General features: G+C 38.1%; 1 protein-coding gene across 5 annotated transcripts in view; it reads left to right on the top strand.

Annotated features, from left to right (window-relative positions):
- NBEA (neurobeachin) overlaps positions 1–17,007 on the top strand; it is a 798,235-nt gene that overhangs the window by 101,888 nt on the left and 679,340 nt on the right. For all 5 annotated transcript variants that reach the window (XM_036455167.2, XM_036455161.2, XM_036455163.2 and 2 more), the window contains exons 7-8: positions 5,082–5,201; positions 7,802–7,948. In XM_036455167.2, the coding sequence (XP_036311060.1) occupies positions 5,082–5,201; positions 7,802–7,948 (267 nt within the window). The remainder of the gene's footprint in view (positions 1–5,081; positions 5,202–7,801; positions 7,949–17,007) is intronic.

Below are 17,007 nucleotides of genomic sequence, written 5' to 3'. Positions count from 1 at the left end.
AGAAGTTTTTATTTTGATGTAGTGCTATTTGTTTTCTCTTAGTTTCAATTTTTCTAGGAGCTGTATTGATAAATATATTGCTATGACATATGTCTGATATTTTGGTGCCTGTGGATAATTTAAAAACTTTTATGGTTTCTCATTTTACATTTAAGTCCTTTTTCCACTTTGATTTTAAGTTGTAAGTTGGTCATCTTGTTTATTTTTATTTTTTCATGTATCTGCCCAATTTTCCCAGCACCATTTATTGAAGAGACTGACTTGTATGTATGTGTGTGTGTGTGTGTGTGTGTATGTTTTAACTTGGGTTGATTTCTAGTTTCATGCCATTGTGATTGAGAATATATGCTTAATATGGTTTCAGTTTGTTAAGATTATTTTTTGTACTAACTTGTGGTCTGTTTTGGGGAATGGCTTTTGAGAAAAAATGTATATACTGCCCTTGAAGGATCATATGTTTTGTAAATATAAATTAAATCTATGTTATCAAGTATGTTGTTTAAGGAGGCCACATCAAGATGGATAGGAAGTATGGTGATATGAAAAGACTGGCTAGACTCCCAAAGGCAGCAGCTGAAATTCTGGAGAAATATCTCAGTTGTAAGGGGTTACTATTTCTTTATTGACGGTTTTTTTTTGTTGTTTTGTTTTGTTTTGTTTTATTTTTTTCTGGAAGTTCTGTCCAGTAAAATCAGAGGTGTGTTAAAGTCTCCTACTATGACTATTGCTGTTGATACCTCCTTTAGAGTCCTTCAAAAGTTTTATTTTAAACTAGAGGCTCAGTGCATGAAATTCATGTATGTAGGGGCTGGAATCCCTCAGCCCAGATTGTGCCCTCTTGCAGTCTAGGAGCCCTCAGGTGATGTCTGATTGCTGCAGAGGTGAGAGAGGCTCCTGTCACTGCCACTGTGCTCACCAGCATGAGCCTGGCTTCTGGCTGAGCCACAGTCCCCCTGTGGGAGTGCACAGTCCCCCTGTGGTCACTGTATGTCATGGCGACCAGCCATTCTGCCGGAGTCCAAGGTGAGTGGCTGCAAATGAAATTTAGAGTGTTGGCCCATTAAGGGAATGTTAGCCATCTGCCCCTGCTGGACAGTACCCCTGGTGCTTTTCACAGCCAGGTGTTATGTAGACACCTTTCCCAGTTTTGTTACTCTGGGCTTGGGAGTCCTGCTTGGGTTTATGCCACAGACATCTCTGAGATAACCCCCTACAATTGAGATATTTCTCCAGAATTTCAGCTGCTGCCTTTGGGAGTCTAGCCAGTGTTTTCATACCACCATACTTCCTACCCATCTTGATGTGGCCTCCTCTTTACATGCTTGTTTATAATGATTCTTACCACTTAGTCTTCTGTAGGTTATTCAGGATGATATCTCTATATATTAGTGTAATTTCAATTTAGAATGAGAGATTGTTGGTGTAGCTTCTAATTATTCTGCCATCATCTTGGAATCTCTCAGTTGTTCAGCTTTTAGTGTTTGTCTTTAAAAATATATTTCAGCAGTAGAATTTTTTTTTTTTTTTACATATAAACATCTCTATTCTAGGTAGATATCTTAATTTCTCAAAATTTCATTAAAAATGTACAGATTGTGTGTAGATTACATTATGGTTGAAAATTTTCAAACTCAATGAATGTTATGTAGCCAAATTATATATATATATGTATATGTGTGTAAATATATTTGATTTCACAGAGGAAAGGAGAGGGAGAAAGAGAAATATGATGCGAGAGAATCATTGATCAACTGCCTCCTGCACACTCCTACAAGGGATCAAGCCACCAACCTGTGCATGTGCTTTTGACAAGATCGAACCTGGGACCATTCAATCTGCAGGCTGAAACTCTATCCACTGAGCAAAACTGGCTAGGGCTATTTAGATAAATTTTGATTCTTATATTTGTAAATATCTATGAGGTTTTCTTAAATTTATTTGATGCTCAATTTTATGAGTTCTTTCTGATAAGTTTGTAATACTTAGAAACACGAGCTGTTAAATGACTAATCTTAATGACTCAATTTGCAACAAAGTAGATAACCTAAAATGAAACAACTTAAAAAAATAAAAAATACTTTTAAATGAGTGAAATGATTTGACCTGACATTTTTTTTATAGTTGATAAACAATGTTTTTATATATTACTGATTTCTGTTGTTCATTGTTGATTTTCTAAATAAAAATAAATGAATTGAATTTTGTTCAAAATATTTTAGACAACTTGAAATAACAAATTTTAGTGGTTGATAATTACTATTAAATTATGTACTTGGCAAATATATATTAAATAACTGAATAGTGCTATTAAGTAATCTGGAGAACAAGGTGGTCTGTAATCTATATTTTTATTTATTTTTATTTTTTATGTGAAAGCTATTCTAATTATCCCCTGTCCCCTTATCCACTGGAGGTATACTTGCTCAAATATCTAGAAATCATTTGTGTTTTTCTATTATTTTAGAAAAACAACTTTTGTATTCTCTGCTTTAAGCTATTCTATCTAATAAAAGAATAATATGCAAATTAACCACCTCTATGCTACATCCATAAGCCATGCCCACCACTCCATTCAGGAGTGAATATGCAAATTAACCCAACCACGATGGCTGTGGCCACAGAAAGAGCAGGAGGGAGGATTGGCTTTCCCGGTGATGGAGGAAGCCAAGCTTTCCACATACCCTGGCCAGCCCAAGCCTCTGCTTAAAGCTACAAAGTTTCAGTTATAGAACATAAATAAATCCCAACAAAAATGGGGGCAGCCACGTTGCTGCAGAGAGCAGGAGGCTAGGTTTTCCCATGGCAATGGAGGAAGACAAGCTTTTGCAGCCCTGACATGCTTTGGCCTTCGTTTAAGGCTACAAAGTTTCAATTATAGAAGATAAATAAATCCCAGATACCAGGGCCTCTGCTTGCTTTCACTGAGGGGCATGGCCAGCCTGCAAACCACCATAAGCTCCTCACCCAGGCCTCCCCACAGCCCAAGGGAACCGCACCCTGATCCGGGATACTCTTCAGGGCAAACCAGCTGGCTCCCACCCATGTACCAGGCCTCTATCCTATCTAATAAAAGAGTAATATGCAGATTGACTGTCACTTTAGCACACAAGATGGCTGCCCCCTTGTAGTCAAAGATGATTGCCCACATGTGGACATAAGATGGCCACAAGATGGCCAGCAGGGTAGGGCAGCAGGGAGGGACCAGGCCTGCAAGGGAGGGGAGTTGTGGTCAATCAAGCCTCCAGGGGAGGACAGTTAGGGGTGACCAGGCTGGCAGAGGAGGGAAGTTGGGGGTAAACAGACTGGTAGTGGAGCAGTTAGACATCAATCAGGTTGGCAGGGGCATGGTTATGGGGTGATCAGGCTGGCAGGCAGAAGTAGTTAGGAGCAATCAGGAAGGCAGGCAGGCAAGCAGTTGGGAGCCAGCAGTCCTGGATTTTGAAAGTGATGTCCAACTGCCTGTTTAGGCCTGACTTCACTGAGATTGGGTCTCAACGGGCAGTTGAGGGGTCTCAGATTGGAGTGGGTGCAGACTGAGCTGAGGGATACACTCCCCCATGCATGAATTTCATCATCAGGCCTTTAGTCTATATATATAAAAGCCTAGTATGAGAATTGTCCCTTCAGGAGCTCGAAAAGGTTTGATCACTCACTATGACATGCACGGACCACCAGAGGATGGTGTGAGGTAGGGGTGTCGAACTCAATCAGAGAAGGGGCCAGAATCTAAAATCCAGCCTAAATCGCGGGCCGAATGGTTTACTGAACAGTCATAAACTGTCATTGTGATGGAAACGCAGCGGAGTGCAGTGATGACAGCGCGGTGCGGGCCACATTGCAAGGCCTGGGGGGACGGATTTGGCCCGCGGGCCTTGTGTTTGACACATGTGGCTGTGAGGCAAAGGAAGGCCCCTGCTAGTTGCCAGCAGCCTGGGAAGGGAGATTCCTGCCAGGAACCAATAGCCGGGGAAGGAATGGCCTGTCTGGCAGCCTGAAGGATGGTCCAGGCCAGCAGTCGGAAGGCCCCAATGGGCCTGATCACCGGCCAGGCATAGGGACCTTACCCATGCATGATTTTAATGCATTGGGCCTCTAGTTAACTGTAAAGAGACTAAAGTTTGGGTCCACAAATTATTACAGAACTTAAACCATCTATATAAAAAAAGCACACTAAAAATGCATTTTGTTGACCCTTGTTAATATAAAATGAGAACTCAATTGAAATGTATTTCTTTATTTTTAATGAATATAAAATTACCCCTGATTTAATAAGTCTACATGGTGTGTTTCAATTGTATTTAAATTGTACTACTTTTTAAAAAATATATTTTTATTGATTCCAGAGAGTAAGGAAGAGGGAGAGACATGTAGAAACATCAGTGAGGAGAGAGAATCATTGATTGGATGCCTCCCACAAGCCTCCCTTCCCCCTCCCAACTGGGGATCAAGCCCTGACTGGAATCATACTTGGGATTCCTCAGTCCACAGGCTGTTGTTCTATCCACCAAGCCAAACTGGGTAGGGCTAAATTGTGCTATTAATGTTAAAAAGTTTTTCACTTGCCAGGTCTTTCTTGAATTTACAATCCAAAGTAGAATGTAGGTTATTCTCTCTCATTTTACACCATTCTCTTTTTCTCACAGAAATCATTACAATTTGTGATCCTATATTGTTTTGCTTGTTTAATGTATTTCTATTTTATTAAACCATAAATTTCAGAAAAGTGGGAACTATGATCAGTCTTGTCAAATCTGTGTGTTTGCAAAACCCTGCACAATATAAATGTTAAATGAATGAACACAAATATAATTGTAATTTCATAGTTTTGGGGTCTTGGTTAATTGGAAGGTTTATCAAGATTTAAGGCTTTCTTGCTGTGTCCAAATCACAAGTTTATTCTTTGTGAACCATTTCTTTTATCTGAAAAATGAGAAATGGGATGAGGGACTTGAAATGGTAGAGGGCAACTGTTTCTTTCTGCAAGCATTTTTTGTAGGTATGTTATGAATGTTACAATTGCTTTTTATACAATAAAAACTATACATTACTTATTGATATCTTTAATTTTTTTTTCATATAAGTGGTACATGATCAGCATTGTCCACATATACAATCGATGGAGAAACAGTGAAATTCGATGCTATGTGAATGGACAGCTAGTATCGTATGGTGATATGGCTTGGCATGTTAACACAAATGATGTAAGTTTTATTTTAACCTGTGTTTTAATGTATTTGAACATATGCTATGTAGTTTGTAGTTGAATATTAAATAGTTTGTTAGAAACTTAATATATTGTTTTACTTTGAATGTTTTTTTCTATTAAGTGAATTTTTAAGTCTTAAATGTAATGTAATTGCTACAAGATATGATTGGTGATACAAAAAAAGAAAAAATGCTTGGGTAATTTATTAAGTATCAGGTCAAAAACATCAAGGCAGTATTCTAGTATTTCCAGAATCCCAGGCATTAAAAATGTATCTTTCACCTTATTTGGATGTGACACAAAAACCTTAGACAGAGAAGTATAACATATAGTCACTACTATTTTTAGATAAATGGTGAAAAATTCTATGGACTAAAATTAAGTGGGAATAGGTATAGAAAGTGTAGGTTTAGGGAAGGGAGAAGACAGATAATACAGAAATGATTTTATTAGAGTTCAGGGAGCAAGCTATGTGGATATTTGGGGAGAAAATCCCATTCATTGCATGTTCAAAGGTTTTAAGCTGAAACTGGAAAGTTTCTTAAACAACAAAATAACCAGTTTCTTTGGGGCAGAGGGAAGAGAAGAGATAAGAGATGAGGCAAAAACAGATACTAGACAGTTAAATATGCAAGGCCTCATCTACTAACTTAAGGCTTGGGCTTTCCAGTCTTACCTAGTGTAAAAATCTTTACCGATAATAATCTATAATAATAAAAGCATAATATGATAATTATACTGGAAGTCCTTCCTGACCACCTTCTGGAGGAAGCCAGGGCTGCCAGGGAAGGCCTAGTCCCAGGTGCCTGCTGACAATCAAAGGGAAGCCTGAGTCCTGGGTGCCAGAGGGAAGCTGGCACCCGCAGCTGGGGGAAGGAAGGCTACTCTTGCATGATTTTCTTGCATTGGGCCTCTAGTAAGATTATCAGCAGACCAGTGATATGATGCTGGTATTTTAGGAACATCAGTCAGGTTGCAGTATTGAAAATATTTTTAAAGGAAATAATTGGCAGAAGTAGGGGGATCTGTTAAATGATTTACAGCTACTATAACAAAGGCACTAATTTTGACTAGAATATTAGCAGTGGAGGAGATAACATAGTTGGATTCTTAATAGAGGATATATAGATTTAAAAACTCTTTTTTCTCTATTTTGTGCCTTCTCTTAACTTCATCCTAGCCTGTTAGAACAAAATTAAGAGATGTGTTCTAATGCTCACAGAATAATCCCAGCAAGCCTCTTTTTAATAAATTCATATCTCAATATTATTTGTATCTCAGTAGACTTTAGTCTTCTCAGTGCATGGATTGGCTCTTGTTCTAGTAGCACTGTATGCATAGTCTATTGTTTGTTCTCTCAGTCAGGGCCCTTTACCTCTTTCAGTATAGTCTAGAAATTAAGAATCTGTTTTTACATTTTTTAAGGACCCTAACAAACAGAAATCAAAGAAAATAACAGAAATCATGTGTCTTACAAACCACATTTCATATCTGTTCCTTTATAAGAAAAGTTTTGTCCTAGAAACTTGTACAATAGTTGGGACATAGTAAATATTTATGAGGATAATTTTGTCAGAATTAGAATATACAGATAAAATTCTTGTTTTGCTCTCCAAATGAAAAAGTCTTTTTATTAGAGTGGAAAAAAACCTCAGTCATATTGTTGAGTATCATTATCTCTACGAATATATATATCTTAATACAACAAAGAAAATACTTAGATTTGTGAATTATTTGCAGTAACACTCCACTACATACTACATGAAGAGACCTGGAGAGTAATGCATATGTACATAAGTATTATAAAGTCAGTACTTAAGTCCTTATACTTTTAATTAAGAATTGGATAGTTAATGACTAGTTTCTGGTTTTTGTATCTCATTCACATGAATGTAATAACCTGTAAGGATGTGAAAGAGAAACAGCCAGTGAGTGCTTTTACTGGTCTAGATTGGTGGGACCAAATATTAGGAGAGGTTTAAAACACCCTAGTGGGAAAGGTCTTCTTAAGAATGGCTTCTTAGGTACTCGACTCTCCAGGTGGAGAACACTGTACCATCTGCTTTAGGCATCAGACTTCTGTGATCTTTTTTGATTTTGAAAAATGCTTACTTATGTGAGAAAGGGGAGTGATTTTCTCTGTTTGGAGAAATAGAGGATTATATCAATAATGGAGAAATTGGGTTGAGTTTTAAAAATTAGGCCCTATGTATTTATGGTTAAAGTTGGACCAGTTATTCTCTGATTCAGATGCGTCTTTTTCTGTATATGGATAATAATAACTCATTTCAGTTTAAAAATAAGTTTTACTTTTGTAAATAAATAACTATAAGCCCTTTTGCTTTTAAATATAAAATTGGAGAACTGGTCAAGTGATTATTGAGTAATGGTTATTGTTTGTTTAACTTGTCAATCAATACCAAACATTTAACTGAGTTATTTTTCCTAAAAACTTTTAGCTGGCTTTTATTACTTAAATACTTGATAAGAATTAATTGATATTTTCTTTTTTATTGTTTTGACAGTGAAAGAAGGTGTCCTTAATTTTGTCATTAGAAAATAATACATTTGCTTTTTATAACTTTTTAAAAATAGAGCTATGACAAGTGCTTTCTTGGATCCTCCGAAACTGCTGATGCAAATAGAGTATTCTGTGGTCAACTTGGTGCCGTGTATGTATTCAGTGAAGCACTCAACCCTGCACAGATATTTGCAGTTCATCAGTTAGGACCTGGATATAAGGTAGTAAGAACTCTCTTATAAATTCTGTGGAAAGATTGTGTAAATTCCATGTTAAATGTGATATAATATTTAGTGATAGTCTTCAATGTGGTTTAAAGTCATCTCTATTTTTTGGAACTCAACTGTTATGTTTATTTTCTTTCAAAGGTGCTTTTCGTTTTTTAACATTTATCTTTCATGAGCTATTTTTAGTCTTTAGTTTGTTTTCTAATGTTGAAACCATGGCATTTCTTATATAATTTTGAAATATAAAATTTATAAAAACCTGTTGTTTAATGTGCTATTTGAAATATCAAATTTTGAAAGGTATACACTGAGTGGCCAGATTATTATGGCCAGATTAATATGGCCAAATTATTATGGCCACTCAGTGTATAATAATTGGCCACTCTGTATATCCTATATAATAAAAGGCTAATATGCAAATTGTCCCCTTGACCAGGAGTTCGACCAGCAAGCAAGCTGGCCAACTGCCCATGTCTCCTTCCCCTGGCCAGGCTGGCCTGACCCAGCCATGCACGAATTCATGCACTGGGCCTCTAATATATATGTGTGTGTATACATACACACACACACACACATGCTGAGTGGCCAGATTATTATGTGTTCAGAGATCATAATAATCTGGTCACTCAGTATATAATAAACAAGTGAAATGACTGTTAATTTTAAAATTAGAGTAACCTAGAAAGAATAAAGATTTAGAGGAAAAATGGTATAAAGTATTACATGTGGCTGAAATTATTTAGTTCTAGGGTAGGCAGTTATTATGGAGTAATAATTCTATTTTTGCAAAGCTAATTATTTAATATGATTTATTATATTCTTCCTGCTTTGTAATATTTAAGATGAAGACTTATTTAGGTAAGTTATTGTATTCATATATATGAACTAGAGGTCTGATGTATGAAATTTGTGCATGGGTAGGATCCCTAGGCTTTGCTGGTGATAAGGGCTGATCTGTGGGGCGACTGGCAAGGCGATTGGGGGTCCCCTGCCGGCACTTGCCTTGGAGCCATCCGCTTGTGTGCCCTGCCTCCTGGCACTGCCGCCAGTTGCCTCACTCTGTGGGGCAATCAGAGGGGCAAATAGGAGGGCTCTCAATGGCACACTCCTTGGCTGATCTGGGCCTGCGGGTTGGGGGCAGCTCCTGTGTTGAGCATCTGCTCCCTGGTGGTCAGTGTGCATCATAGTAACCAGTTACTCCATTGGTAGTTCTGCCATTTGTTCAGTCAATTTCATATTAGGCTTTTAATATATAGGATAGGATTAGCTTTTTAATTTAATTTTGTTTATTTTATCTTATTATTGACAGTATTACAAATTTTCCCCAATTTCCCCCTCCTGGATCCCCCACTTCTCAATCCCTGCCCCACCCCAGGCTTTTACCATACTATTTAATGTACAACACATCTGGCTAGGAAATATTCTAGTATAGGAATTTTATTAAAATTACATTGGAAATAGTGACATCACTAAATGTTTGGAGTTGAAAAATTATTATACAGTGTATGTGAAAATGTTTTTGATTCTGAAGAAGTCCATGGTTTGAATGGAAGAGCCAGTGATTTATTTTAAACCTAATGTCCAAATTATCAGTGTAAAGATTGTGTTAGGAACAAGGACTAGAAACATTAAAAATACTTTTTTCTCTTTTTATTTTTGCATTTGTTTTCAACTTTATGTTCCATGTTGACATATAAATCACAGTTTGAGTTTACTATTATGAAAATATATTGCTGTTTTCAGGGATCTTAGTAATCATAAATTGCATTAGGATAGTACTGTTGTTTTTATGTCAAGGTGGTAATACTTGCTATCTTTCCTTTTTCTGTAAAATTTTACTTGTTTATCCATAGAAGTGAATTTGTTCTTGTACAGTTAGTTACTTCTTCTTTCATGGGTCCTTTTGTTAGGTTTGAGACATAGCTGTGCCAAGTGTTGGCTTTGCATTGGAATCTATACTAATAAAAGGGTAATATGCTAATTAGACCAGAAGTCTTCTGGATGTCCTTCTGGACAAAGCCACAGTGGTGGGAGCTGAGGCCAAGGTGGTTAGGGGTGATCAGGCCTGCAGGGATGAGTAGTTAGGGGCAATCAGGCTGTCAGGGGAGAGCAGTTAGGGGTGATCAAGCTGACAGGGGAGAGCAGTTATCAATATCAGGCAGGCAGGCTGAGGTAGTTAGGGGTGCTAAGGCAGTCAGGCAAGGGCAGTTCAGGGCAATCACTTTGACAGGGGAGCAGTTAGGGGCGATCAGGCCAGCAAGGGAGCAGTTAGGGGCATCAGGCAGGCAGGCAGGCAGAGTGGTTAGGGGTGATCAGCAGGCTGGCAGAGTGGTTAGGTGTGATCAGGCAGGTAGGCAGGTGAGTGGTTAGGAGCTAGGAGTACCAGATTGGAGGGTGCAGACCGGGCTGAGGATCCACCCCCTCTTGTGTACTAATTTCATACACCGGGCCTCTACTATTTTTATAATTGCAGCCTGCCTGCCTTGCCTACTGCTTTGTCTTGTTCCATAAAATATTTGAAGTAGCTTTCTTTAAGCAATAACAGAATGATAAGTAGAGTAACCAATCAAACCAATGAAACATAAATAAAGTTAGAAAATCAAGTAAATACAGATATGCAAACAATAAATTCAATATGATTGACATAGTGAAATTTCAAAATTGATGGGTGCTTTTAAGGCGCAAAAAAGGAAAATACAGAGTTATGTAATTTTTTCATTTAGAAAGAGAAAACATTATCCTGAACTACTTTGCAAATGTATTAATTAGTCATACTGCTCTTTCTTATCATGTTCTTCCATACTAACAGAGAAAATGAGTATTAATCCTGAGTCACTGTGTTCTATGCACAAGCATTCATGTTATAACATATTTTTTCCCTAGCATTCTAGCATAGATACAGAGTACCTATATAAAGTGAGAACTTTTAAAAGAACATACCTCTAAATTTGGGGTTTTACATGAAAAAGTATTATGTTTATAAGTTGCTAGCGTTTCAAAGGATCCTTGTTGTTAATGGAATTTAACTTTAAATTTATGGGTGTATATGTGTTTTCTCAATTTTTAAATACCAAAAGTATAATTAATATCAGGAAAGATACTTGCAAAATTTTTTTGATATTAATATTTTTTTTCAAGAAGCTTAGAGAATGAATAAGGGAAGGTTGATTGGATGCAGATGAAGATCAAATTTACTTTTGACTGGTAAAAAGGCTGAGATAGTTCACACTTGGTAGTCTCAATTTCTTTGTGAAATAGGAAGCAAAGTAACTTCCTATGAGTGAAGGAAGTAGAGGGCTGTTGTGAAATTTTTAAGGGGTGTACGTTATATTAATTAGTTGACATTTGATTTAAATCACAAAGGAAGCTTAAGTTTTTCAATGTTGCATAATAAATTTATTATTTTTTGCCTCAAGTTATATGAAGCTTTCTGTCTTTGCAGTGGTCAGACAGTATATGATTCTGAGCTTAAGGTACTTAGCATATCAATATTTGGGCTCTGAAGTAAATAAAATAAATCAATTTTGGCCTTTCCCACCCCTCACTCTCCACACCCCAACCCCCATCCATAGTCTCAAATGATTTTGGTCTGTCACTAGAGGGCTACAAAATTTTCTTTCTGTGAAATGCCTGGTTTTGAGCAGTGAATATTTGTACTGGATTATTTTAAATTAACAGTATATAAGGGAGGGTATCACTAATCAAAGAAATTGTTAGGTTTGAAAGTAATTTTTAAAAATCAAATTTTCTCATTATAACTTTATGTACTATAGTAAAATTTAGCATGAGTTATATTTATTTGGTGCTATGGAATGTCTATAATATTATGAATTCTTATATGGTTGTCTTTTGACAAAATTGCAACACTGATTTTAGTAAATAAAGTTTTGGTAGTTTATAGTTGTTATTGGGAATTTTCTAATTGTCAGGTAACCTCATTTGGCAAGTAATTCATCTACATTTGTAAATACTTTAGTTTTTTGGCTTTCTGTTCTTTCTTTCATTTAAGAAAATGAAACTATAATGATTTTTTATCAGTTTATTATCCTACCTAATAAAAAAGTAATATGCAAATTAACCAACAATCTCTCATGCCCACAAGCCACACCCACCAACCAATCAGAGCAAGTATGCAAATTAACCCTAAACAAGATGGCTGTCGTCACAGAGATCAGGAGGGAGGCTTGGGTTTCCCCAGCAATGGAGGAAGCTAGGCTTTCCACACGCCTCAGCCATTCCAGGCCTCCATTCAAGGGTACAAAATTTCAGTTATAGAAGATAAATAAATTCCAACAGAAATGGCGGCAGCCATGGAGCTGCAGAGAGCAGGAGGCTAGGGTTGCCCCTGGCAATGGAGAAAGCCAAGTTTCTGCAGCCCTGGCTGGCCCAGGCCTCCACTTGAGGCTACAAAGTTTCAATTATAGAAGATAAATAAAACCCAACAGAAATGGTAGCAGCCATGGAGTGAGCAGGAGGCTTGGCTCCGCTCCAGGCTACAAAGTTCAATTATAGAAGATAAATAAACCCCAGATACCAGGGTCTCCACTTGTGTTGCCATGGTCAGTCTGCAAACCACCACAGGTCCCTCACCCAGGTCTCTCTTGCCCCAAGGGAACTCGCACCCTAATCCGGGACACTCTTCAGGGCAAACCAGCTGGCCCCCACCCATGCACCAGGCCTCTATCCTATATAATAAAAGAATAATATGCAGATTGACCATCACTTCAGCATACAAGATGGCTGCCCTCATGAGGTCAAAGATGACTGCCCCCATGTGGACACAAGATGGCCAGCAGGGGAGGGCAATTAGGAGAGACCAGGCCTGTAAGGGATGGTGGCAGTTGTGGGCGATCTAACCTGCAGGGGAGGGCAGTTAGGGGTGACCAGGCCTGCAGGGGAGGGCAGGTAGGGGCAAATAGGATGTTAGGGGAGCAGTTAGGCATCAATCAGGCTGGCAGCAGAGTGGTTAGGTGGTGATAAGGCTGGCAGGCAGAAGCAGTTAGGGGTAATCAGGAAGTCAGACAGGCAAGCAGTTGGGAGCCAGGAGTACTGGATTGTGAGAGAGATGTCGACTGCTCATTTAGGCCCTATCTCGAGGGGTCCCAGATTGGAGATGGTGCATCCTGGACTGAGGGACACCCTTCCCCTCCCCGTGCACGAATTTTGTTCACCGGGCCTCTAGTTTATTATAAAGACTTGTCTGATAAGAGAAAAATATATAAAACTATCTCCAAAAATAAAAATCACTTTGCAGGATTTCCATTACTCAAAGTCACATATATTTTCTTGATATGTAAATATTCAGTATTTTATTTCCAAACAGCATATTCTGTAGACTTCTTTTTCAAATCACAGATATCTTATACTCAACATATACTCAGTAGAAAAGAAAAACAAAATAAATTAATTCAAACTAAGGAATACAGGAGAGAGGCCTGGAAATGCCCGGAGCATGCTGGGCACTGGGCTTGTTTTGGTTGCTAGGGAATTCTCCCTCTGCCACTTCAGAGGGTGCTTCTTTCAGAGGTTGCCCAGGCAGGGAGGAGGGAGCAAGCTTCCTCACAGCAGAGGGGGAGCATATGGGGCGCTGGGATCTTCATGGCCTGCACTGCTGAGAGAGGTGCCCTCCATGGTGGCAGGGGGGGAGTGCCCTGACAACCTACTGAAGCCAAGTGCCCAGCATATTCCCCCTCTGCCACCAAGAGCCCCTCTGAGGAAGATTGCTTCCTCATAGCTGCTGTGGAGACTGACAGCAGGGTGGAGGAAGCCCCACCCTCACAGAATCAGCCAGAATCAGCCTTTGGTCAGACTGTTCTCAGTGCCCTGACAGCCAGGACTCTTGTTTACCTGCATCTCAGACCATGACATCAGGGAGGTGAGATTATGTCTAAAGAACAACTATTGAAACAATGCAGCCTAGACATGCAGGCGTTATTGACAAAAAAATGCCTGAAGAGCAATGTGCTATCTGATCTTGAAAGAAGGTGGCACCTGTGACAGAATGTATGTGAAAAGCAGTTATTGGAAAAACATGGCTCTGAAGCTGAAAAATGCTGGCATCATCCGCAGAAAATGTCTAAAGACCAACATGCTTTTGAAGTTGAAAGAAGGTGGTGGTGACAACAGAATATGTCTAGAGAGCAGTCACCAACAAATACTACCAATACTGGTAGCAACTAACTTCTCAGCGAAAATGGAGTACATGAGGATGCAATTCTCAAACATAATTGTGGTGGAATGACTTTAGATGTCAGTTTTGCCTATCACTAAATTTCTCTGATGAAAAACCATCCAATGGGAAATTTACTCAGTGTTGTAGCAAGGCTAAAGTCTTTCCAAATGAAATACATTTTCCAGAATACCCGGCATATTTAAAAAGATTAATGACAAACGAAGATTCTGGCATTAAAAATTGCATGGAAAATATTCATTTCATAAATAGTTCCTTTGTGTTTGCTTCCATGGGTGCAAATATTGCATCATCATCAGGATATGGGCCATACTGTTTTAGAATACACAGAATAGTTTATCACTGTACTGGAACATTACATCCTTTGGATGGTATTTCTCGGAAGTTTGCTCAACTCTATATTTTGGATACTGCCGATGCTATAAGTATAATAAAAGATTAGCAATGCCAGAAAACCAGAGCTGCTCAGAAAGACTCATGATCAACATCAACAATTTCATGCATGAAATAAATGAATTAAAAAAATGTACAAGATGCTAGATGAGGTAGAAAAGGAAGCCCAATTCGAAGGTATTGCTCCCACGGAAGTAACAGTGGCAACTGAATACTATCTTAATAGTGACCTGGGTAGATATAATTTTCCCCATGTAACTGAGGTTGCTATCATATTCAGGAATGAAGATGAAGAACCTCCTTTTGAAAGGGACTTGCTCATTCATTGTAAACCAGATCCCAATAATCCAAATGCCAGTAAAATGAAACAAATCAGCATCCTGTTTCCTATATTAGATGCAATGACGCATTTTACAATTAATAGAAATGGGGGAAGTCTTTCATTTAATGAAGATAGAATTCCTTTCAGAATTCAAAGAGAAACATTAATTAGGATTGAAAGTATAGTTGTTTAGTTTTGCTTGTTTTATTTAAGTACATTTCTTACCAAGGCATTATCTCTTTCCTTGTTATATTTTTTCACTCCATTTCCATCATTGTTTTCTTTTGTGGTACTGTCTATATGTAATTTGTTTTTCTGCTCTCCCGATTATTTGCTTATACCTTCTTATACATTTATTTATGCCTAATATATCTGCAAATAAATTTTTTATAGAAAAATACCTCTGAGTAGTATGTGCACATATACTTATGTTCATCTGTAAATTTTTGTGAAATAGGGAAGCTTTATTTTTAAACTAACATATTTTAAATATTTATAATTTATAATTTTAGCCAGAAGATAAATGCATATTTGAATGTTATCATATTTCAATTAGTTGTAATTTTTATTTTGGAATTGATTGAAAGGTCAGTGCAGTTTTCATTACAGCTATCCTATATTTTTTATGAAAGATGATTTTATAACACTTATTAATGTATCTACCATGGCTGCAAATAACTTTCTTTATCCTAAAAATAAATCCATCTCTTGAGGATGACAATTTGTCTTCAGAAATATAATTTTAATTGCTTAGAGTTTGATCAGTAGTAGAAATGAAGAGCTACCCCAGCTGGCCCCAGTCACTATTATAGTAACTATAAGCACCCAGGCTGAGATGCAGCCTGGCACTATGGCAGTGATCCTGGGTGGCCTTATATTGGTAGCACCTGACAGGAACAAGAAGGTCATTGCAAGGAAGATAATGGCTCTGGGTGAGAAATGCATATGGTTTCATCAATAGGAATGACTCTAAGAAAGATATATTTGTTCAACAGGCTGCCATAAAAAAGGATAACTCCAGGAAGCTCCCTAACAGTGTAGAAGATAGAGTTTGGTGTTAAAGGAGAAAAGGGTGCAGAAATAGCTAATGGTACAGGCCCGGTGGAGATTCAGACAAGTCAGTACATATGCAGCTGACTGTAACTATAATAGACCTTATCTACGCCCCATGGGTTTTCCACACAATTACCAGCAGAACTACCAGAATGGAGAAAAAGAGGGGAAAAGAATGAGGGATTGGAGAATGCTCCTAAAAGCCAGGTGCAACAGTGCTGGCCCTACTTCAGGTCATGGTGATCCTCACTGTATGTGGAGACTGTATCTTTGGATATTGACCACAGTCTTTCAGCTCTCCTCTTTAGGTAGAAGTCACAGAGGATGCTGACATCCCAGGTACAGGAGATAAAAGTTAGACCAGGAAGACAACATGTATTAGGCTACAGCTACATAAATATTTTGCATGGGCTCCCCTTGCCAAAGATAGTTTAGATGAGGAAAATCAAGGAGCTGAGACCCCAGGTTAGCAGCCACCTCATCATTGGTACCACAGAAACTTCAATTATGATGCAGATGTTTAAAAAATCCCAAACCACAAGATGGCAAAGAAACAAAGCACCAGTCCACCAACTGAGAATTGTCATCTACTGAGGGCTGGTAGAGTAAATTCCAGTTTATCAACTTTATCATTATCTGGGTCAGTTATTCAAGTAGAGGAAATGAATTTGAAGTTCCAACAATGAGAAAAAGAACAAAAGATTTAGAGCTGAAGCTTTCAAAGGCTAGCTTTTTGCCCCCTAACCAGATAACTAGAACTGTTTGCATTTTCCCTCTAACCCAGTGGTTGGCAAACTCATTAGTCAACAGAGCCAAATATCAACAGTACAACGATTGAAATTTCTTTTGAGAGCCAACTTTTTTAAACTTAAACTTCTAATGCCACTTCTTCAAAATAGACTCGCCCAGGCTGTGATATTTTGTGGAAGAGCCACACTCAAGGGGCCAAAGAGCCACATTTGGCTTGCAAGCCGCAGTTTGCCAACCATGACTCTAGGGCTTATAATTTACATTTTAAGTGATCAAAATCAGCTTCAGATTTCTACTAATTTAATTCCAGTGAGATATAGAAATGTTATTTCTATCCAGCTCTAT

The sequence above is a fragment of the Pipistrellus kuhlii genome, unplaced genomic scaffold, assembly GCF_014108245.1.
Source record: "Pipistrellus kuhlii isolate mPipKuh1 unplaced genomic scaffold, mPipKuh1.p scaffold_m20_p_3, whole genome shotgun sequence".
Taxonomy (NCBI): Eukaryota; Metazoa; Chordata; class Mammalia; order Chiroptera; family Vespertilionidae; genus Pipistrellus; species Pipistrellus kuhlii.
Note: the sequence above shows the minus strand (reverse complement) of the source record. Positions and strands in the feature narration are given on the sequence as shown.